At 48.1% G+C, this 23,678-nt stretch overlaps 1 protein-coding gene and 1 long non-coding RNA gene across 2 annotated transcripts; both read left to right on the top strand.

Moving 5' to 3' along the window:
• Positions 1 to 2,040: 2,040 nt before the first annotated feature.
• LOC143496512 (uncharacterized) lies at positions 2,041 to 4,240 on the top strand. The gene is made up of 4 exons (XR_013125621.1): positions 2,041 to 2,127; positions 2,486 to 2,534; positions 3,602 to 3,671; positions 3,938 to 4,240. It is a non-coding gene; the product is annotated as an uncharacterized LOC143496512 (long non-coding RNA).
• Positions 4,241 to 7,559: 3,319 nt separating this feature from the next.
• LOC143496532 (uncharacterized) lies at positions 7,560 to 23,565 on the top strand. The gene is made up of 4 exons (XM_076992702.1): positions 7,560 to 8,535; positions 18,852 to 18,920; positions 23,063 to 23,179; positions 23,276 to 23,565. Exons 3-4 carry the CDS (start codon positions 23,065 to 23,067, stop codon positions 23,563 to 23,565), a joined length of 405 nt encoding a protein of 134 aa, XP_076848817.1. The 5' UTR covers positions 7,560 to 8,535; positions 18,852 to 18,920; positions 23,063 to 23,064.
• The last annotated feature ends 113 nt before the right edge of the window (positions 23,566 to 23,678 follow it).

The following is a 23,678-nucleotide window of genomic DNA, read 5'->3' as shown; positions in this document are numbered from 1 at the left end:
ACAAGAGGCCAGCAGGCATTTCGAGCACAGCACGCATTTCAAAAATCGTGCATGACGAGCCCTGATCCGACGACGTGAGCTCATCCATCATGAAGCTGCTCAGCTAAAACGCCCTTCACGTCACCGCAGAAGGTTCTGGCCAGGTCTGTCACATCTGGTCATGTCATCACCGCAACTTCTCCTTCATCGCGCATTTATTATTCCAATCGCGCACTAGGATTTAGCAAGAGCTTCCTGCGAAATCAGGTTCTCTCTTTAACACACATGGGCCTCTAGGAGGCCATTTTCTCCACGGAGAAAGAGAGGACTCTTATGACAATGTCCAGCTCCTCATCTGCAAGGACACGGGTGGAGAGCTTAGACAGAGCCCCTGTCAGACCGACTGGATTGTGTGTGGGAAGCAGTTTGCATTTGGCGCTCTCTGAATTATTGAACCGCCGCGTGTCTTTTCTGCCTCTGCTGCGATGCTCGCGCGCCTTTTACAGACGCTCGTGCGTCCTCCTCGCGCTGACGGGGTATAATTGTATTGATTAGGCGAACACGAGCGATCCCTCAGCTCAAAGGCAGCTGTCTCCTAACTCCAGAAACCAACACGCGAATGCAGATACCACGAAGCCTCTTTCTTTAAACCCACATTAGTCGAATTTTACTTCAGTTATGTGTACTTTGTACATATTGATTCATATAGAGCTAACTGTTAAAAACATACAAACAAAAAAAAAAACAGCCTAAATGTGGTATAAGAGACACAAATGTGTTTTTGCCGATGTGATCAATCAGAGGCTGTCTTCATCTCGAGACAGGCCTAGTCCACAATCTCCCAGCAAGGCAGCAAGCTACATTTGCACTGAAGATTCCCACCATTGAATATGCACTGTACGCCCTCTGGCTCTAATTAAGCATTCGTCTGTATGCTTCTATACACACTGAATAGTGCATTTGTACATGTACTGTGTTTATAAATTTTTTTTGAGAATCTAATCAAGACACAGGGGGAAACTTGCTTTTCTTTGCTCAAATCAACTCAAATTCCCCCAGTCAAACATGCAATAATGAACTGGAGTCTTTGGTTAAATCCATATGTTATTTATTTGTAAATTCACACCAGTAATATCAAGCTGTTGGGCAGAAAGTTACGGCGATCCACTTTCACCAAAGTTCAGTAATAAATGACCTTGCACACATGTTTACATTTGAAACGTCTGGAAAAATTATCATAGGGAGATTAGATTAGCAGATTATGGTGTGAGAAGTGTGTTCTTTGCTTTGGTACCAGGAACAGAGTGCCTACAAATATGGATGTTTAGTCTGTTCATCAGTTTAGTGGGGTTTTTTTCACTATTTTAGGTTTGTGCAAAATGTAGATTAAAATACACTATTCTTGTGTTATCAGCTGTAGGTTGTAGCAATTCCAGCTAAGTCCTTGCTAAGTCTATTACTCAACTTTATAACATGTTTTAACATCTCCTGCCACTTCACAATTTCCATAGCAGAAGATGGTTGACCATCAAAGCGTCTGCACATATGGGTTCACATGGTCTTTGGAAATGCACAGCAATATGCTACTTGTTGCCGATCTGGTGAGTGTTTCATGGAGGTGTGACCGATAGGAAAGGATGATCAATTTCTAGCACCCCAATATTTAAAGTGCAGATTTGTATAGCCTCTTGCACAGAATTAATTTCACATTGTGTTATCCACGAATGCAAATATTCATGTTATATTTTGATATTTATATTTCTTCAGGCAAACATTTTTTTCTTTTAGTTTGTGATACTAATTTAGGCAATTGCATATTCCAGTGTTACATTTAGTACTATACTTCTGTAAAAATATTGTAAATAAGATAAAGCAAAATAAAATGTGTTATTTCACATGAGAGAGGTATTTTGTCCTTACTGCTGATAAGCAGGATTCCCATAAACACACACACACACAAACACATACACACACACATTTACAAACAGATCTGGAGGCCTTCCCTGTCATCCAACACTTGGGTGTAATTGATCGTGTTTTCTCTGAGGCCGAGTGAGCAGAGTAACACTGTTCACCCCCGTAAACAGCGTCTCACATATCACCCTGACGTAAAGGCACTGGGATGAAACAGAGAGAATGAGACAGAAGGTAAATAACTCAGGATTAAATCCTCATACTGCTGCATGAAATTAATACACTTCATTTTTACCATAAACAATGACACAGCTTTTTCAGTCTGTATTTGGTATAGAGTTTGTGTCTATTAAAGTCTATTTACTAAATAAGACTAAAGTCTATTTAGCTACCAGATTAATAAGACAAACCACCAGGTGCTAAATTTACCTCTGATCCCAATTTTTATACCCCAGCACGTCTGTAACAACACAGGATCTGGTTTAATTGAAGATAATATAGCGTAAATCACATAACAACGTAGAATGCATGTAAAATATTAATAAGGCATAATCTTATCTTCATATTGTTCATGCTTCATTTTTTTGTCAAGTGTGCTATTCGTGACCTGAAGAGATGACCTTTACAGTGCCCTATTCAAGGTAACATGAAATCTGAGCTGCATGTGGTAGTAATGTGATTTCCATCTCACGATTTGAGGGCCCATCAAGAGATGTTTCCCTTTCCTATAATAACCATGTGCCTAAGCCTGTAATACTGTATTTGAAGCATTGATGCCCATCTTCAAAAACATCTTGAACATTTAAAATCATGAAAGTAGCATGAAAGAAAGATGTTCATATTATGTTATATGCATTGACTTCTGTATAACCGACATTACAACTTTATAACAGAGAAACAGCACATGCTTGTCACAAGGTGAAACTTCACCTTCTTATACCTGAACCTTATAAACTCTCAGAAACTACACTGTAGTTCCTGAACTGTGAAACGCTACTGACACCCACAAATGTAGTTTAATGCCTTGAGACCTGCAACGTCTCTTGTTTGTGACCCTCATTGTTAATTATCTCGCACTTGTAAGTCGCTCTGGATAAGAGTGTCTGCTAAATGCCCTAAATGTAATTGAACATTACCATGTTGACATGTTGACACAAGATGTCCGATTTAACATTTGTATAACAGGCTAATTTGTTCAGATGTGACATTAAATCTGTAGGGCATGTTCAACTTTTTTTTACATGTTAGCATTTAATGAAAAATATACTATTTTACAGCAATAAACATCATGCAATCTTCTGTCTTCTTCGGATTTGTGTATGTTTATGAAGAACTACAGTGTAATGTCTAAAATGATGCAGAGGTAGTGGGCATTGCTTTGAAGTGTACAAGGTTTCCAGGGAAACAGGTTATTTCAGATAGAGGTCTGTTATCATTCATGTTGTTTAGCTGGACAGCTTCCAATGGAAGGCCAAAGGTCAAAGGTCAATGGCATCATATTTAAGACGATGATAAAGTCTCCCTGGTCTGTTTTCTTAATGTTACAGTCTGTTTATTGATCCTGGGAAAGGAGATGTTTGAGGGTGTTGGAGAGTGTACGTGCCACCCCCCCCCCACCCCCCCCCCCCCTCCCGACGTCGGACCCTTCATCACCTCTGCTCTCAGAGGAAGAGGATTAACGTGGACGACCCATTTTCCTTTTAAACAGGCAATGACTTGGGAGTGGGAGGGGAAACCGAGTGAAAATCGATCTTTCTGGGATGGCAGAAACGGAGAGAGTGAGTAATGCATAACAGACAGAAGGTGGAGCTATTTCACCAGGACAGACACACATTTCATCAACTGCTTTTGTAGCATATAGTTCATATCGCTTCATAAGACAGACCGTGGAGTGTTTAAACTCATATATATCCTGCATTGCCTGTACCCTGTCTCAGCCACTAACGTCAACCAGCTATTAATTCAATAATATTTCTCATATGGCACAATGTATCATCTGTTCTTTTATTTTTTAATTGCTGAAATACTGTCGTCTTCCTATCAGCAGGTCTCCTCTTTCCTCTATCCGGAAGACATCGGTGCCTGGACAACCCTCGCTGCAGCCGGACAGATCCCTGGCGCGTGGGGATTCCTGGTGGGCGTGGCTGTGGTCGCAGGTGTGGATCGCCAGGTGTGGATCGCCACGGGAGGCCCTACAAAAGACCGTCTGCTCATATTACAAGCTTTCTTTAATTAATTTAACTAATTTATTTAACGTTTGCATGTTTATTTATTTCTTTTTCCTATTTTGATCAGGGTGTTTTGAAGAATTACATTAATAAACCTTTAGCGGAAAAAATAATGTCAATGAAAAAAACTTAACAGTAATTGCAGTTATATTAATTTCACTAATTAACTTTTACATTAATTTTTCTGGAGTGCTCATTGCTGATCGTACAGTTGATACGGTCTTCATTCTCATTTTTAATGATTAAAATGATTTTTTTTCACTGTGTAGGCCTAAAGATTGGTCCATAGTAACTGCTTCAGTTCTACGAGCCTTTTAGGGCACTCGGGGTCAGCAATCGTTTTCTTTGGGAATCTTTTGAAAAGGAGAGCTAAAAGACGAGAAAGTACGGTAATGCGTTCATGAGTCAAAGAAAGATGTTAGCCCACATCCTATTTCCCCACAGCCCACAGTACACAGCAACTGACAGAGGGCTGGTGGAGGAATTGATAGGTATGTAAGAACATAACCCACCTCAAACCTTTATACTAATAAGATTTGCCGGGGTGGGGTGGGGGGGGGGGGCTCTTTCAGGAATGAGCCGTATAACAGTTGAAAATTAAAATTAATACAAAAAGAGACGTGACGTTTATCAAAGTCTTGTAAATCAGAAATACGAGGCTGTTTCTCAAAATGAGTTCTTGGACAGGAATGAGGAAGAAAGTCTGAGATATGTGTCCGGTAGTGGCGCAGTTTAGCCACGAGATGGCAGCATTTCCAAGCAATTTATACACACTGCTGCATTATTAATATTTCATTGCAGATCTTAAAAAATGACAAAGTATGTGTCTTTTAAATGTATATTTTCTCTATGCCAGTACAAAAGCTGACAGCCGTATATGTGCATATCTTCACACATGTTTTTTTTTTTCTGTTGTCTCTCTAATCTATGGAACTATAGTTGTCAACATCCATACAGACGCCACTATATATTTATCCAAAGGTCACTGGATTTTGCTTGGCCAAGAATTATCTATATATAATATTTATCCATGTCATCATACGCAGGTGCCATTTGCAAAAAAAAAAAAAAAAAAAAAAAAAACAAACTTGTGTAACAACTCAAGCACTAATCGTGAAATACTTATCAAAAAAGAAAAGTGTATGTCAGAGGTAATAATTTAGTCCACTGTGGGTCAAAGACATTTCTTCGTGTGCTAACACAAGGTCGCATTTGTATGGTTATGTAAGGGCACTGGAGATGGAGAGACTGCACTCTAGTGGCAGTTTACACTCACGTTCACACATGCTCACACTCACCCTCACGCTCACACATGCTGGGACCTGTTGCATCTTCAGTGTTTCCACTACAGTTCACTATTATTCACTGTTTGTTATTTATTCTTACACAGAGTTCCGCATTTCACTTCAATTAAAAAAAGGCTTTAAGGGGAGAACTCAGATCTGTATTTCAATAAAGTCCTCAAATGCATGTACTAGCATGTTCATACGTTAATTCCTCTGTAAATGACGTAAGACTACAGGAAAGTGTATGTAAAGACATAAGAAATCACTTATTTATGCTTTTGCATGTAACACGTTACAAACATATTGCTGAGAACTACCAAAATCATAGCAGAGTCCAAATGTCAAAATAATGCTACAGTTCTTTACGACCCCCAGATACAGCATTAGTCCACACCACAGAAGTATTGGGTGCTGGGCAAGCCAGCTGGCTTTATTAGAATTAGATGGCTCACTGCTTGGCTTTTAACATGCCACTGCAAATATGGCCTACCGCACATGGAAGACAAGTGGAACAGATGAAGATTCACAGGCCAAGCAGGCCCACTAACACTTCTCTGTACTGTATTTTGAAGGTTTAGGAAAGGAACCACAAAATCTCATCTTGTGCCTTTACCTCTGATGCATTCAGAACTGCTTATTAATTTGTGACACCATTTTGTATAAGATCTAACCATTTTCTATGTTTCTCAGAGATCAGATGTAGCAAAATGAAACAATGAAATAGACTTTGCATCAACGTTTGCAGTTAGAGCTTCTGGAAGCAGATATTTATGTTCTAAATATATATTATGTGGCTATTGATTTAATTACATTACACTAAGGAACCTTGCAACAGGGAAACAGGGGTCTATCGGGCTCTTTAGTTTCAAGATCCCCCCTGTAGCCTGTAAGAACTGGGAGCTCAGTGTGCTCATGTGAGCGTGTTGAGGCGCTGAACATCGTTGATAGGCTGGGAGGTGATACGTGGCTCTAGGCTTCACACACGTCAAAAAACACGAAGGTGTTCAAACCCCTTGCGTTAGATTTGCGTTAGTGATGACAGTGTCAGAAATCATTGACTATGCTGGGAATTGCTTATAGCTAAACATTGGGGAAAACAGAAATATTTTTTTACAGAATTTATTTACAGAAATAAATAAATACGTTTTAGTCTTCATGGCAAACTTATATAAAACTTAAATGGTGAAGGACAAGGCTGAATATTCTGGCTGAGATTATGGATCATTTACTTTTTTACCGGTAGTTTAAGCACAATCAGTGAAGTCCAGCTTCAGATAATGTCTGAATGTCTGAACTATGCACGGCGATCAGGTAATAGTGTCTCGTGATGGCCAACAGCAGCTAAAATAATCAATGAAGATCCTTCTTATAACCCGTTACTTTCACTTAATTTTCTCATTTTTAAATGCATCAAAATGCATCTTTTATCTGCACGCTTTCGCTTCTAGGCCCTCTCTGCAACTGAAATTCATCCTAAACACGGAACAGCCCCTTTTCACTGCTTATATGCGACGGAAAGAAACGTAAAATGCGTCCAAACCCAAATGGGCCAGAGCCCTGGTACATTCATACATTCAATTAAAGTTACCACTCCATCTACCTCCCTCAACATATATATATATATAAAATAACTGCAATTTCCCCCCCTTAAACTATCATATGGGAGTGGTGGCGGGGTGGGATGGTGAAGTTGAAGTTTTGCACCCCCTCCGGACAGACCCCTCCCGTGGAGATGCTCAGCCCAGCAGCCTCACTGTGACACGTCCCCTTGGAGACTAGGAGACCAGGAGGAGCACGTGATGCCTCCACTGATCAGCTTTACTCCGCAGCGCTTTGGAGCCTACTTGGACGAAAAAAGGGAGAAAAGTCACTTTTCTCACTCCGCTTCGTCGTTTCTCTCGATGGTTTTCACTCCTCTAGACATTTTAGAGAGGGAGTGATGCAAAACACTTAGTTGACGAACTTTGCACATCCTCTAAAACGCCATTTTGGTCGCTCTCCGGAACAAGTTTGCGTTTTTTTTTTCTCCCCCCCCCCCTTCAAAGTCCATCATCTTTTCACCATCATCATCACTATGTGTGTGCGCAGGCTGCCCGGCGCTGGCGGACTCACACGTAAGTATTTCACCAGTAACTTTGTAAAGTTCTCAAATGATGCGCTGCGTTTAGCTCACGACGTCGCTTATGTCGAGGCTAACTTTTACTGAGGGGGCTGGGGGCGGAAAAAATAAGTTTGGGAGGCCCGAGACGCGGAGATGATGTTGGACATTTTTTTTGTCCTTCTCTTCCTAGTTTCGTTCTCTCATCCGAAGACCGAGCGCGTGCAGGAATTCGGCCGCCTCGCGCGCACGCATTCGGCTCGCCTACCTGTTGAATTAGGACGGACATCAGTTGCGTGCAGTATGTTGTCACGGTTTTTTTTCCGGGGCTCGAGTTTCTTGTCGTTTTTCTTTTTTCGTTGAATGATACGTGCAAAAAAAGTTAATGTTTCATCGCGCATCCACATCTTCGCACTTTGGTCGGAATGGTCGCGTGCGGCTCGAGCACGCTTCCCTTTACATTGTGACCTTGTCAGGACATTTGAAACTTGTGTTTCGTTTGTCGATTATTTTCGTGTTGTGAAATGGCACTACATCACCAGACTGTGATGGTTCGTGCTGGATTGCGGTGTTTTTAGCGTGTATTATGCGGCTATTCGACTGGGAATGTCATAAGTTTGAAAGAGGAAGTCGGTACTGTCGACTGTTCGCGAGGTGAGAGAAACGAGTTCGAAATGATGTGGGCTCGAGTCGAATATTCGAGGCAGTCGCGAAGAAATGGTTGCTGGTTTCAGCTGAGACGACTTCGAAAAGTTTAAGCAACGTGGCGAAGTGCCACACTAACTATTTTGGCTGGGCAGGCATCACGTCTGATGCGAGGATCGTCTGAACCCTCCTCCCATCTTATTATCGTTCTCTTTGGAGAGTCAGAAACAGCATATCCGGATGAGCAGTTCACATTCCATTACGAAATTCTACACTCTTCTCAAGGAGGCCTGCAGATGCATCACCATCCACGGACTAAACTCCAACTCCACCACCCACCAGCAGATTTGTTGACTTTGTGAGTTTTTAAATGCACAACTCGCAGGTAAAGTCGTAAAGCTCCCGAAAGACGTGCTAATGGTGATGGGATATTTGTGACTTTTCGACCTGCTATAACTTGATCATATGAACCCTGGATTCTCTGGTTAGATACACATTCATTCTTTAATAATACATTAACAATGCCTGTTTTGCTATGTAGGCTGAATAGAAGGGCTCTGAACTCTACGGTACTTCCTCTGTCTTGTGTCCTATTGCAAAGTCTGCCACAGCAGTCGATGTGGGGTGGGATACTTTTTCCTTTTTCGCAAATCAGATGTGAGAAACTAGGAGAGTCTCAAAACAGTCAGCTGAGGGAGTGCACACCCAGCAGCCTGCGATGTAATTGCCAGTGCCCTCCACTAGGGCGGCAACAGGGGCCCAAGGACACTGGCCTCTCTGAGACCCAGAGCCTCCGTACTGACACGGATGCCCCCGAGTCTGGGTCTCATTTCAGTTTTTTTTACACAGTTACGCACCTTTGTCATATGAAGGCCAAGTCCTGATTTTAAGAGTGTGAACTCACCCAGATCCACCTATGATGTAGCTACAGCCCACGATACAAGCATTTCAAAACGTGACCGTGTTGTCTAGTAATCGTTAGCATCACGGTTACTACACAACGGTGGCTGCAGCCCTTCGCTTCCCATAGACTGTGAGTCCACAAAACATCGCAGTGGTCATTTCTGGCTTGTTCCACAGTCTGCAGTCATAAAGCATTCCCATAGGCTGCCCCAGAACAGAACCTCAGTGGAGTTAGTCAGGCATCGGGCCAGCAAGCCAGCGTCCATCTACAACGATTTAAAATAACTCTGATGTTGTGTTTTATGCCATTGCTTGTTTGACCTTTCTCAGTCGTCTGGACCTGTCTTGCATCCTCCAGCGAAATTCCTTTTGACCCAGAATTATTTTTTCGTTTGCATGCCAGACAGGTTCTAATGCAGGAAAATATCTGCATAAAATTGCATTTGCACCACGCGTGACTGGACGTTGCGTCTGAATGGGGTGGTAGGTCCTAACTAGGCGTGGTGGATGTTGGGTTGCCCCGAACATTATTCTGTTTCTTAGCTCATGGGAGGTAAACCGTTTCCCACTGCAAGATTCATCTGATCTGCTGGACATGATAATGATTGTATTTTCATCCCAGTTGCATTAAACCTCAGTTTTTGTTGTGTTTTTGTGTACGTATTTCCAACCTACAATTCTAGTTCTGCCTTATGTGTTAAAGAAAAACAAAATAAGTCAGCATTGGCTGTTTAACTACGATTAACTTAAGCTTAAAACTACGATTGCACTACGATTAGAAGCTTAAACTATGATTGCAAAATCTCACAGCCAAGGTGATTATGCAGCTCGTATCCAGGACTGACTGGTTAAGAAACCCAGGATTGGATGGAGCGACGGGAATAATCTGGTTACCACGGTGCCTTCCCTACTAGTGATGGGTGATGATCTCTCTGGCTCAGGGTAGAGATGGGCATCCTGTTTCGGTCGGCCGCTATTTTTAACCTGTCTATTTTAGATAAGATTAAGTTCCCTGGCCCTGGAAGGGGATTGGAGAGCAGGTTAGGAGCTGTGCTGTACGCCCAGGCTCAGCACCTGGGAAGGAGGGCAGGCCAGCGTGGAGAGCAGGACTTCAAACTTCTCTCAAAGCTGCTGTTCCTCGCATTTTTTGGTTGTGTAATCCTGAAGAATAGAAGTGCTTACGTTTAATTAACTATCGTACTCCCGTGGCCTAGACTAAGCTTTGCCTTTCCGTTAGCTAGCTAAGTGTGCGGCACGTGGCTCCTTGCGCTCTAAGAACACGCTAACGTTGGCTACATGCTAACGGATCGTTCAGTTGAAGAAACCTCGGTATATTGCTTTTCATATTGTGTGTCGGTAACACGTGAAAACGCAGAAATGCGTGCGATGCAGACGGACAGATGTAGCCCACGTTTGTTTGCGTAGACGCGTGACTTGCAGTGTCTTCCTCGAAAGAAATGGCAAAGCATGCCGACAGGCACGAGACTCGGTAAGATGGGAGAAGGATAACAGGAAATAAAGCAGTGTGTGAACAAAGGAAGTGAGAAACAATGGCTACAGTAACCTCCTTCTGCAAACGTAAAACGCCTGTTAAAGGGCCGGCCGTTCGATCTGAAACCAAGCTGTAAACATCTCTAGTCTCTCACCACCGGCTTAAAACACTTAATTTCTCTTGCTGTGTTTGCTCAGTATGGGGAGGGTGGTGTGTTTGCGCGTGTGTGTGTGTGTGTGTGAAGGAAGATCCCACTCCGCTCTGAAGGGCCTCGCTCTCAGCCCGAGCCCTGACCGCTGACGCAACGGCCTGTGGATTTGTGACGGCTCTTAGGGGCTGACCAGAGGGAGGATGCTGACCCGTCCGCTCCTCACACAGTTAGCCGCCGCTCCTCACACAGTTAGCCGCCGCTGCTAAATTCGACTGTCCTCTGAGCCTCTCCCTGCATAATGAAACATTTCTAATAATAAACAGGCTCGAGTGGAGCATTGTGTTCATGGGATAGCGTTGACTAGTTCCACCTCGCTTTTCTTCATGGCTTAGTTGTTAGTTAAGTTTTGTTTTTTAGAGGTATGCGTAGCGCTTCGTAGCCAGACATTACCAGCTACAGTTTAAGTACACAAACAAAATGCTGCAGAGTGCGGTGTCGTTTTTGTTGTGGCCGATTGCGTGCGTTCCCAGTAAGTGTGCCGAAGTCGTTCTGACAGTTCACAGGTGCTGACTCAAGCATGGAAGCTTGGGTGTTCCCACAAACACAGCAGCTCCCTCGTGTTCATAAGAATGAATCATTAACTCTTCACAGTTCCTGCGGCCGCGGTCGTGAAGGCCGTCGTGCAGGGTCTGTGAAACGCAGACTTGAGGGGAAGGAAAGGCCGTGTTGGAGAGACGGAGGTGGCAGGGGGGTGGAGAGTGGAGAGAGAGGGAGAGATAGAGAGAGGGAGGTGGAAGTGGAGAGGGAGAGAAAGTGTGTGGTGAAAGGTGGGGGAGGAGGACAGGCCTGAGCAGAACCTGTTCCTCCTGAAGTGGCAGTCTGTGTTCTCTAGTGCTCCTTGCCTCCCGTCTGGTTCACGCAGCCACAGGGCTCGGGACGCACGCCGGCGTCAGCTGCAGCTGCTGTGGAGGGGGAGGGGGCAGGGGGTCGGCTTTGGGTCATCAGGGAGCAGGGCGGATCGTTAGGGAGTAGGGCTGATCAGTGTGGAGTAGGGATGATCAGTAGGGAGTAGGGCTGAACGTTAGGGAGTAGGGCTGAACGTTAGGGAGTAGGGCTGAACGTTAGGGAGTAGGGATGATCGTTAGGGAGTAGGGCTGATTGTTAGGAAGTAGGGCTGATCAATAGGGAGTAGGGCTGATCGTTAGGGAGTAGGGATGATCGTTAGGGAGTAGGGCTGATCATTAGGGAGTAGGGCTGATCATTAGGAGAAGTGCTGATCGTTAGGGAGTAGGGCTGATCGTTTGGGAGCAGTGATCATATTATGTAGTAGGGCTGATCATTAGGGAGTAGGGCTGATCATTAGGAGTAGTGATCATATTATGAGATTGTAGCCATTTTATGGAAATTTGCTGTATGCTGTAAGGTAAAAAAGGTTGCCATGCCACTGTAACCATGACACGACATGCCTCTTGCAATAATTGCTTGGTTTTGAAAGAGTCCCATTTTGACAAACAAAGTGCTGCGTGTGTGTGAAACAGTAGATGAATACCAAGCTAAACACTGTTAGCACATATTGTCTGAGGAACATGCTAAATGTTGAAATGGTTTTCCAGCAGTGGTAGCTCAGTGGTTAGCGCACTTGACTAGTAAATGGAAGGTTGCTGGTTCAAGCCCCATCACCAAGTTACCCCTGTTGGACCTGAATAAGGCCCTCACTTTTAAAATCTTAGTCACAGTTGTAAGTCACTTTGGATAACAGCATCAGCTAAATTCTATAAATGTAAGTAAGGGTGCCATCTTCCACCATAATATTGTTTTTTGTGAGTCGGTCCTTTTGACTCATAGGGACTCATGACCTAGAAAAAGAGAGCTGAGTTGCTAATAAATGAATGGAATGAAATTAAACTAATTAAGCTTAAAAATGTTTTACTGTGTTTAACACATTATTCCTCTGAAATCAGGTTTTCAAAAGGTATTAGAGTGTTTCATAACGGAAGTGACTGTGTGCCTTGCCATGCAATATTATCGTTTATCATGATACTTCGACAAGAAAATATCATGACAATTGCATTTAAAAATCGCCCAGCAGTATCTTAGACAAGTGTGAGATTGGAGGTGTTGGGAGTACAGTCCTAAACCTCAAACCTACTTGAAGACACACTCGTGCAACATTTAGATGCCCGTGAACTTGCATCGTCCAACAGACCCGACTGGACGACGAGTCATTCAGCGTGCGTCTCTGGATATAAAGACAAGTGTAGAGACGGCTCCTGGCCGATTGGCCAGATCCTCGTCCGTGTCGCTAGGCGAGATGGGCGATGGGAAACAGATGTTGCCGAGCAGCGGCAGTCCGGCTCATGCCAACTCTCTTCCAACGTCCGTTTACATGTTTGGATGCAATTAACAAAACATCAGACTTCCATTATAAGGCCATCAGAATTATTCCTCCCTATTCGCACAGGGACAGTAATTCATCAACTGGGCTAACTTGTTTTCCGACCAAGTACTGCTGCTTGGCACATTAAAGCTTCTTCTCAAGTTGGAACATATGTTCTTGGGGTCCTGATTCAATTGAACACTACACTACAAAAAAAATTAAAATTCTGCTAGTAACATAGACCTCTGAGAAGATTTTCGGTTTGTCCATGTGATGAATGCATTTGAATTTTATTTATTTATATATACATACATCCATACATAAGTAATTTAAACCATTTGGTAGGCAGTTTGAAACCGGCGCCAAGCTCCAACTAACGTGGCTGGGCTGAATTTCATTAATGAAATCTGCTGATCTACATATCCATATCTGCGTAAAGAGATTGCGCCACATCGCCGCCGCGGTGTCGTGTCGACCCTCCGCATCGGCGGAGGACGTCGGCCTTCTTACCTCAGACGCTCGCGTCCGCAAAAACCCGGGGGTTTCGCATCCTGTTCCTTTAACACCGATTGTTTTCGGTCAAAGAGGTAAATGTACTCAGAGAAAAATGAACAGGCGTGCTAGCCAGTGAATGCTAATCTGCTGCCCTCATCCCCAGAGGATCATTTGAGCCTTGTCTGCTAGCCGCCTTAGCGCAGTGCCCCGCGGCGGTGCAGACAATGGCTCGGGCACAGGGCCCTTTCAGGGGAGCTGAGAGAAATGCCGCTTCCTCCTCTAGCAACGAGATACCAGCCAGTCGCTCTGCAGCTGTAGAGCAGACACTGCTCCTTGCTTCATGCCGCCCTGAGCGGCTGAAAGATCCCCCCAGCGCGGGGTTAAAAACCGTAGGGCTCCACTTTGACGCCGACCTGAAGGTGCGTGTGTTTTTGCGTGTCTTGTTTGGACCTGCGCATACCAGCGGCCCTGAGAAGGGAATTTGGATACACTCAGCTCGGTGTGGAATATGGAGAAGGACGATCTGACCCAAGGCGGCACGAGGTGGGGTCACGTGTGGGGCACGAACCCCCACCTTCCCATAAGCCAACACGCACAGCCACTACCAGCTGCAGGCCTATAGGACACGGGGCGATATATCGACGCTGCGGTCAGCACTGTGGGCAGACATTTTGCGTGCTCTCATCTCTCCCGGTGCTCGGAGAACCGGGGCGGTTCGCCCATAACACATCAGGGTTTTGCTCCGCTCCCGGACCTGGGCGAATATCGGCGAGCGGAGCGGCTTTGGTAGATCGAGCCGGTGCAGCGCAGAGAAAACAAAAGCGTGGATCCCAGGCAAAGTTCAACACCAGCTCGCTCACGGCCTGGTTCATCTCAGGACTGCAGTAAATATTAACTCCCTTATCAGAGGGTGCAGGCCACACTCTTCCAGTCTGCTTGGCATGAGAAACCAAAAAGGCCTCGAAAGAGGCATAAAAGCCGTGGAACTGCTACACATCCCAGCAAACGATGCTGACTCTGGTGTGGCATAAACGAAACGGACAATTCGGTGTCACGTGATGCGGGTAGATCTTTTCGTCATCTGCTACCGTGGAGACCGGCAGTGAAGTTCCATCTTTGGCGGGTGGTAGAGTTAACAACAATAATTATGATAAATTCGGTTTATAATGAACGTTTCCAAAGTGCTGAGGCCTGAGTTGGGAATGACCCCTCGACCTTTCTCAGCCTGCCATTGCAGTGTAACCCTCCACATCCAGCCGGGGTCAGCCGACCGGGAGGGTGCTACTCACCACACGCAAACACCAAAGCTACGAGTTAACAAGCACGTTTGCTGCCGCTCACGCGGGTGGATCCACCACTTGGCTTCACGCCAGGGCACGTTAGCCGCTAGCTTACCTTTAAATGACTCAGCGGCTGAGTAAAGCAAAGTGAATTACTACAGAGTTTCTTCGCAATACGGCAGCGTCCATCATGAAGACGAACGCTCAGTGGTCTCTTTTTAACCTTCCCGTTGTCTGTAAACCGTTATATTAAGTTGAACGCTGAGATTTCATTTGTTAAACTAATAAGTTGGTTATAATGGCCTGTGTAGTGCTTATAATTTGCCTGTACACAGTATAGACTGGCCAATCATATCGCCGAGCTTTGAACGCAGCTCAGCGGTCTGAGATTTCAGTGCGGATTTCACCGCTGCAGCTAGTTTCCTCATGTCGGGTTCCTGCCTAAATCTCATCACCAGAGTAAAGTCCAGAGGACCAGCGACCCTTGGCCGGGGGCTGATTCAGCCGTGGGAGCCGTCGATCCTAGTGCAGCTAGTCCAAGATCTCGGCTCCTGGTTTACCTCTGTAGGATATCACTGTGAGGGCATGTTGGTGTGTTTGCAATGGCGTGCGGACCATCGTGAGGGGCCCCGGACAGTGAATGAACTGCCCCCTTGTACAGTGGGGGGTGTTTCTAATGAGGTACCCTACCCTGGCACAGTGCTCTCTTATTCCAGTGGGCTTTCATATGGTGAACATGTGCCTGCATATCTACGTGTGTGTGTGTGTGTGTGTGTGTGTGTGTGTGTGTGTGTGTGTGTGTGTGTGTGTGTGTGTGTGTGTGTGAGATGTGTGCGACCAAATTATTTTTGGTGCCGGTAGCACTTTCGAGGATCCCCTGCTAATTCCAGGGGATAATCGGTTGCACACAGCCATGTAAACAGTGCAGTGTCGTTCAGAAGCGCTGGGATGGGGGCGTGGTCAGTCTGTGAACGAGGGCGGAGCAGACGGCCACTCCCGTTGCCGATGTGGGCCCCGTGATTTGGTGGGAAGCGGCCTATGCTGAACAGCAAAGAAGAGGTTGGCAGGGCAGTGCACGAGGCTTGCTGGTGCACGAGGCTTGCTGGTGCACGAGGCCTGCTGGTTTGCTCTCTGTAGGTGATGAACTGGAGACAGTCATATTCAGTGTATTATTAAGCCCAGGCAGTAATGTTTTTGATATAGCAAGGTTTCTTTTGCAAGGTTTCTCTGCCCTAAGATACGTCTGCCCTACCTTAAGGGATAAGACGGATAAGACTGTTTGCTTTCAAGGTTATGAATTCATCCTGCTAAACTGTGTGTTCGTTCTAACACACTTACCTACTACTGCTCGTATGGTCGTAAGTCACTCTGCATAAGAACATTGTTGATGGTGTAAGTTTAAAATTACATTAAAAAGTGATAAAAGGTCTGTGTGCGTTCGTGTGTGTGTGTGTGTGTGTGGCAGGAGAGAGTGAATAAGGGATTGACAGAATGTTTGTAGCAGGAGATAAAGACTTGAATAGGAACAGAGTGCGAATCCAAGCATGAGAGAGAGAGGGAGGGAGAGAGAGAGGGAGAGAGAGAGAGGGATGAAGCTTGCAGGAGAGAGTCGGAGAGCTCTGCAGTAACTCTGATCGGAAACATGCTCTCTGCTGCCAAACACGCTTTCTGGCCCAATCCTTCGGTTCCCAACACCCCGACAGCATCGTCCAGCACCACGCGGTGTCCGTCTGGGGCGGCGCCCACGCCCACTGACACCCGCGGCTCGACTCTCCTTGACGGGCGGTCGCAGTGCACCCGAGGGGGGAGGAGCCAGCGAGAGAGCCCAGGGCCGGTTATGAAATAATGACCAGAAGTGCATGCTGGGATAGGTGTGCGCCATGGCTGAGTTTTAAATAGCCTGGAATGCTCCAGACTAGAAGTGGGTGGGAGTTCAGTGTTGGCCTGCGCATGGCAGCTACGTGTGTGTGTGTGTGTGTGTGTGTGTGTGTGTGTGTGTGTGTGTGTGTGTGTGTGTGTGTGTGTGTGTGTGATCCAGGTGTGTCCCACTCAGCTGCTGGTGAAAGGGGGAAGTGTTTCGCTCCCGTTCTCTCTGGACACGCCCCTTGTGCCAGACGCGTTCCACTCGTGAGCCGATGGCCGTACACACACACACACACACACACACACACACACTCCTGGAGTTATGGCGTCTCGACACTCAGTAGTTGGAAACCAGTGCTTGAGCAGATGTTGGCGGATCACCAAGGAGCGACCAGACAGTTTACGCAAACCTAGCATACACTCTTCCTTCTGTCGACACTCAAGCAGTGTAGGAGGCTAGCGCTCTGTCCTAGCTGCAGGAGAGGGCCCCACACACACACACACACACACACACACACACACCGGTCTGTCCTGGACCTCCTCAGCCAGGCAGCCAGGAAGAACATGGCTGCTGTATGTGAAAGAGGCCAAAGGTCGTGTCAGGGCCACCTGTTAGAAGTGACATCTGAGTGCAGCTTTGCCAGGAGCGGCCCACACCGCAGCCCCTCCCCCCGCTGCCTTGTGTCTGTTAGGGACGACCCGCCCTGTGTGTAAATTCACCCTCTTGTGCTCTTCGTTTTTCCCTTTTGGTTGATTTTCCTTCTCTCTCTCTCTCTCTCACACATACACACACTTTCTCTTTCTTATCTAAGCGTCTTAACACACTTCATTCGAGCACTTTAGCCGATCACCGAGGTGCGGGAGGGTGATGTGTGCAAGTTTTGCCTCATCCCACCACTGGTTTCATGCTGGGGCTCATTTGTTGTGCAGAGGGGCTCGGTGGAACCCAACACCCCCCAAACGGGGCACATGTGCAGGGAGCCAGATCCAGAGCAGGGGAGGTGGGCGGAGGAGGAGATTAACCCTGAGAGGAGAGGATGGAGCGAGGCATTAAAGGTGGGAGAGGAGGAGAGGAAAGCCAGTAAAGCCAGTTCAGCCAGATTCCCTTCCCTGTATCCCACACCCCTCCCCCTGCAGCAGACTCTGAATCCACTGAGCCTCAGACCCCCCCCCCCGTAACCGATCCAGTGGCTGGGTGGAGTGTACAGCCAGCGCAACGTGATACCCCCCCAAGCCTGCACCTGCCCGCACTACCCCCCCCCCCCCCCCCCTCCCCCAACACAACACTTGCTGTTGCCACTCATCCACACTCCCTGTGGTGCAGGAGACCGGCAACTTCTAGAGTTGGGGCCGAAGCAAAGCGCCCCGCCGCTGACGGTGAAGACCTGCCTGTTTCAGTGCAGAGGAACCGGACGGAGCGTTTCCTTTCACTCTGCCCTGACGTCGGATTGGGGCAGAATTAGGCCTCTCTTACCCCACCCCTAATCTCCTAATCTCATCCATCTGCCACACCCGGTGGCCAACCTCCCCCACGCGTCCCTCTCCTGCGCCATCTATCCTTCCTCTCCACTATCACTTCATCTTCTCCCACCCCACCCGTAAACGACCCCCCCCCACCGAGCACACCCAGCGTCTCCTCCAGAAAAGGAAACTCGGCAACCCACCCCCCTTTGATGTGCTCTGCAGTGGCAGGAAGTCTCAGCTTACGGCCTTAACAACAGGGCCAAGATCGCTTAGGGCCGGCGCTCTCCTGTTACCTCCCCACAAAACCATGGCGCATCGAGATGATGTCACTCTTTCTCTCTGCCTTTTTCGGATAGGCCGCGATGGGGCTGTAGAACCCGGAACCACAGCGGCCCTGGGGGAATCCTCACGTCTACAGTGTTATGAACTTGCATTATGAATCCTTATACAAGCTCAGTGACTGTGTTCTGTGTCATGGGGAACTGTGTGACTGACGTGATCCGCCTAACGTAATAATCTTACCGATCTGTAATCATCATAAAATCACATTCATCACATTGTGTCTGTGTTGTGCTGTGTAGCTCTAGAACAGCTTGTTAGCGTGACGAGGTCTTTCTGATTTTTTTCTTTTGTAAAAAGATGGTGGTGTGTGTGTGTGTGTGTGTTTCTGTTGCAGTATGATCTGCCGTCTCTGTGCCCTCACCCGCTGTCAGTGCCTGCGTGTTCAGCCTTGATCTCAAAACGGGTAAATATGCCAAAATCACCTGACACTACTGACGGACCCTCTCGAGTGTGTGCATGCACGTGTCTGCTTTGATGTTTCCACACGTGTAAGAGTTAACGGCCTGATCCAGGCTCCAAGGTGGTGCCGCTCAACTTTCCCCGAGCTTGCGTTGTGGACCGTGCAGTTCCAGAGAGTGCTGCCTCTCAACCTGTCTGACAGTTATCTCTGTGGATGTTCACGAGGTGTTGCTCAATCGCCCAGTGATCTGCTGTGTGTGTGTGTGCGTGTGTGCGTGCGTGTCTGCGGGTGCTTGGCAACTGTGCATTCCAGACCACTCCCTGCTCCACACGGCTCTCGGCGCACACCGCGTGAGCAAAGCTCACCGCCACTGCCTCTCGGATTCCCACCGCACTCAGCACCGGTAAGAGTGACCGGTGTGCACGAGCATCGGAGGGGGGGGGGGGGGGGGGGGTTTCAGGGGCAGGCCTGAGTCTGGGGGGTGGAGCTGGTAGGATGGAGGACAATTCACCGGCCGAGATCACAGACCAACAGTGACGGGGAGGCGGGGCTGAGGAAGAGGAGGTGGAGAATGGTTCAGGCATTCCACAGACCTTCCCTACACCACACCAAACAGGAAATGCACGAGTTCCCTATGAGGGAGAGAGAGAGAAAGACTTTCCCTTCCTTTGTGTTAAAAAAACATTTAGGCAACGGAATGAAAGCTGCTCTAAAGAAGGGGAGGGGAGGGTAGAGGAGAGGAGAGGAGGAATAGGGGGAGGAGAGGTATTGTATGAGTGTTTTCTGCGATATGACGGACATCATCTCCTGGGGAAGTTTAAAGGATGTGTCCAAAGTGTCTGTGTATTTTCTCTCCGTGTCCTGCTGACTCTCAAGGGTGGGGGAGGTTGGGTGGGTGTCAGAGCACCACATTCTATCCTTTTGTCCTTCAGCAAACCTCAGACAGCTCGAGACATAGTTGGAGGTGCTTGTCTGCACAGTATCCATCTGAGGCCTCCGCAGAACAACAATTCTCCTTTTCCTCCCATCTTTTGTAATAAAGTAGCCCAGTTTCCTCCTGCATCCCTCATCGGATTTTCCCTTGGCCCCGCCCATCTTGCGAAGAACTGTTCCCTGCATCTGTTGCACTTGGCTCAGGCCCTGGTGACTAATTAATTCATCTTACCGCCAGCTCCTCTAATCCCCCCACTCTATCAATCCCCCCACCCCGTACTCCCTTCCCTCGGCCGGCAGCGGCGTACCTCAGGGGTATGTGCTGCGTCCAGGCCGGTTGCGACGTTGGCCGTAGCTTTTCCTTTTGGACGCGCTAAGGCGGTGGCCGGGGGGGGGATCGCGTGACTGGCTTTGGGGCGTGTGTTGGGGAGCCTGGTGCTCCTCGGTTTTGTTGTGTAATGGGTGGGTGTGGCAGGCCCGCTCGCCTTTCCACCGCTCACAGCAGGAGCAGCACGGACGGCCCTCCTCCCGCGCTCCTGCATTCTAAATTGAGGATGATTGTTTGGTGGGGGGGGGGGGGGGGGGGGGGTCACAGAGCAAATCATACCCTGCTATATTTCGCACGCCAACACACACACACACACAGAGGAGCAGAGAGCTGCTCTCTAAGCCACTTCCTGCTTTTGATTCAGAGCCCAGCCCCCCCTGACTGTTCCTTTCTCCAGCCTGTGTGCCGATTTCACTCAGCAGGCAGCAGACGGCCCGGCCCCTTCAGACCAGCCTGTCTTCCACAACTCTCTCCCTGTCTCCTCCACTCATCTCACCATCTCTCTCTCTCTCTCTCTACACCATGGGATCCCTTTGTTGCTGATCTCTCTCTCTCTCTCTCTCTCTTTCCACTGCTCTCTCTTACGCAGGCTTCATCCCTCCTTCCTCTCTCACTTGAAGGCCCCACCCTGCTGTTCAAGGGATGGGCCTCTGCCTCCCTCGCACCCCCCCCCCCCCCTCTCTCCTTCCTTCTCCCCCTCCCCCCTCCCTCGCTCTCTCACTCTCTCCCTCCCCTGGCTGTTAGTATCAGTCTCCCACAGCTGCTACACACCAGAGGTGCCTCTGTTCTCCCCCCCCCCCACATTACGGAGGATGGCTAACGGCTGCTTCGGCTACCTTGACAAGCTTGGTGTCTTTTGAAGTAGGCCTATAGTAGTTTTTATTATTACTATTATTTTTATTACTTCCCCAAATGTAAGAGAAGCCCCAAACACACCCACGCACATCCAGAATAACCCTCCAGTTCAGCAGACACGGATAGATCAGCGGTGCGGAAAAGAAGTCGTGGCGACGTCTCCTGTAACGACCTCGCGTGCTCGATCACGTCTGTTTCCGCTGACTGCGCACGGCCGGTTAGTCTGCAGGCTTCTGATAAATAATCAAGAAGACTTGTGTGTCTCGGGCGAAGAGACGGATCTCTGGACGGCAGCGGCGCACCGCGGGACGCCAACAGCTTCGTCTCTACGTCAGCCTGGCGGGGGGGGGGTCGTTGGGGGGGGACCTGGTGCTCCACCCAATAACACCCACCCACACTAATGAGTCAGATTACTCCAGCTGACTGGCCTGCTCCCTGTCTGGAGAGGACAAAGAGACGTGGCTTGTCCTGCATCTGTCCCCCTCTTCAGTGCCGTCTCCAACACCTGTTGTCACACACACACACAAAAAGACTCTGTTCGCTGTTCCTTGTCAGTGCGGCGTGCAAGACAAGTAAAGACATGCTTCATTTTTGTGGAAAGGAAACTGTGTGTGTGTGTGTGTGTGTGTGTGTGTGTGTGGCCTTTCTTACTGGTCTATTTGAGTAATAGACCTCACTGCAGTTGAATAGTTAATGCTTTCAAATAAAGTAAAAGGTTGAACTCGAATCAAGTCATGTTTTACTACAGTCAGATCTTCATTAATTGGGGCTACAGGATGATTTAGGTACAGGTTTAGCGTTATTGGGAGTGCCTAGTGAGATTTGCGCACCACTGTCTAAATTATGCACAGCCAACAAATATCAGAGCAGGTACCTCCAGTGACAAAACCAAGAGATATCAAAGGCAAAGAACCTTTCCCATCTCCACGTCCCAGCATGCATCTGCGGAAGCAGAGGCCAGCACCGTTGTCCTCCCCGCAATGTCCCCTCATGCCCCCCCCCCCCCCCCCCCCCCGCTTGGTCCTTTGAGCAAACTGCGGGAGGTTGTAAGCGGCTGCTGTGAGATTCGCCAGCAGGAGCGTGAACCCGGCGTGCGCGGTACGCGCTAGAAAAGGAAGCGGACAGATCGGGCCCCGCTGAGGTGTGAGGCAGACACACAGAGCGTCAGTCTCTCGTCGAACTCCACCGGCTTCTCACTTTTACACCATCACTCTAAAATCAGCTGCTCTGTGTGTGTGTGTGTGTGTGTGTGTGTGTGTGTGTGTGTGTGTGTGTGTGCGTGTGCGCACCCACACGCACTCTTTAAATGAGTCACAGACAAAAACCACAGAATGAATATTGCTTATGGTCAAGTGATTAACGTCCTGCAGTTCTAAGCAATTCTCTGCACAGTAGATATGGGAAGGTGAAGAGGAGAAATGTCATTTGGAGCAGAAGTTGCTCAGCCCACCAAACGTAGCCCAGAAGCTGGAGAGCTGCTCACAGGAGCGGGAGGTGGGGGAGGGGACTACAGAGTTAACCTACAGACTTTAACCTCCGCTCTCAATAAAGACCACAAAAAAGTCGCTGAACTTTTCTGGAACAGATAACTCGCCTGAGACGGTGAGCTCTGGATAAACAGGTCAAAGGTTATTAGTCAGTGCCCCTATCATGGAGGAGTATACCACAATGCATGCTTGTTGGGGATGGGGGGGGGGCCTTGGCGCACCGGGGAAGAGGCTAATCTGAGACGGGGCCGCGTTGGCTCCGGGGCTCATGGGTGCCCTTGATCCAGACGTGGGGAGGACGACGCGTTCCTGCTCGATTTTGAAGCTGCACCCTTAACTCTAGTGAATGATCTTCCACAAGAGCAAAGCTCAGTGCCTCTGTGTGAGGGCTGTTTACTCACACGGTTTGTTTAGGCAGCGGTTAACTCCGCCGTTCCCGCCGACTGCACTGCTGCTAAGGTGCCACGTTTGCACGCTGCTCTTCTTCTGTGGTTCCTTGCGTGGAGCATTCGGCCCGCGTGAGCTTGTATTGTCCTTCGCAGACATGGAGAGCGCCCCACAGGACCAGGGCAGCAGCGATGGTGTTACAGTGGCCGTCGGCTATGAACCCTCTCACCAGAGCAAGGAGGTCTCTGCAGGGCGCCCCCTGCTGATGGGAGGTAGAGCTGCACGCCCGTCCCCTCACGTCTTGTTTTTGTTAACTCGTAGTCCATGCCGAGGATGTCTTGTTGTGGTTGACTCCGGAATTCTTACAGGAAAGCATCAGAGGGAGGCGGACCATGTCGGAGTCCCGCAGTGGGAGAGCGGGACTGTGAAAGAAAAGGTGATGGTGGGAGATCAACAGGAGGAAGAAGAGGGTGTCGAAGAGGAAGGAGAGGGGTGCCTTGCCAATTCCACGATGTGTTCTGTAAAGAACGCAGGCCAAACGAACGGGGGGGCGGAGCTGGCCAGTTCCAGCTCCTCCCCCAAGACCCCCAGCAAGTCGCCCTCTGCCAATCGCACGGGGAGGAGGAATCAGGTATTTCGAGAACCCACAATGCAGTAATTTGACTTCATTGCCTTTTTTCCCTGGTTTTGAATGAGAATTGAGTCCCCTCGTGAACCTCCTAAATTCTTTGGATGGTGGCATTTGTGTGTCTACGAGATGTGTGCTGAAAG

This window comes from Brachyhypopomus gauderio, unplaced genomic scaffold, assembly GCF_052324685.1.
Source record: "Brachyhypopomus gauderio isolate BG-103 unplaced genomic scaffold, BGAUD_0.2 sc96, whole genome shotgun sequence".
NCBI lineage: Eukaryota > Metazoa > Chordata > Actinopteri > Gymnotiformes > Hypopomidae > Brachyhypopomus > Brachyhypopomus gauderio.
Note: the sequence above shows the minus strand (reverse complement) of the source record. Positions and strands in the feature narration are given on the sequence as shown.

What these genes read in the sequence shown, in the direction of transcription:
- LOC143496532 (XM_076992702.1), top strand. Translation starts at nt 23,065, where the DNA reads ATGGAGAGCGCCCCACAGGACCAGGGCAGCAGCGATGGTGTTACAGTG. An exon ending in GCGCCCCCTGCTGATGGGAG is followed by an intron (nt 23,180 to 23,275) that starts GTAGAGCTGCAC and finishes GAATTCTTACAG; the next exon opens with GAAAGCATCAGAGGGAGGCG.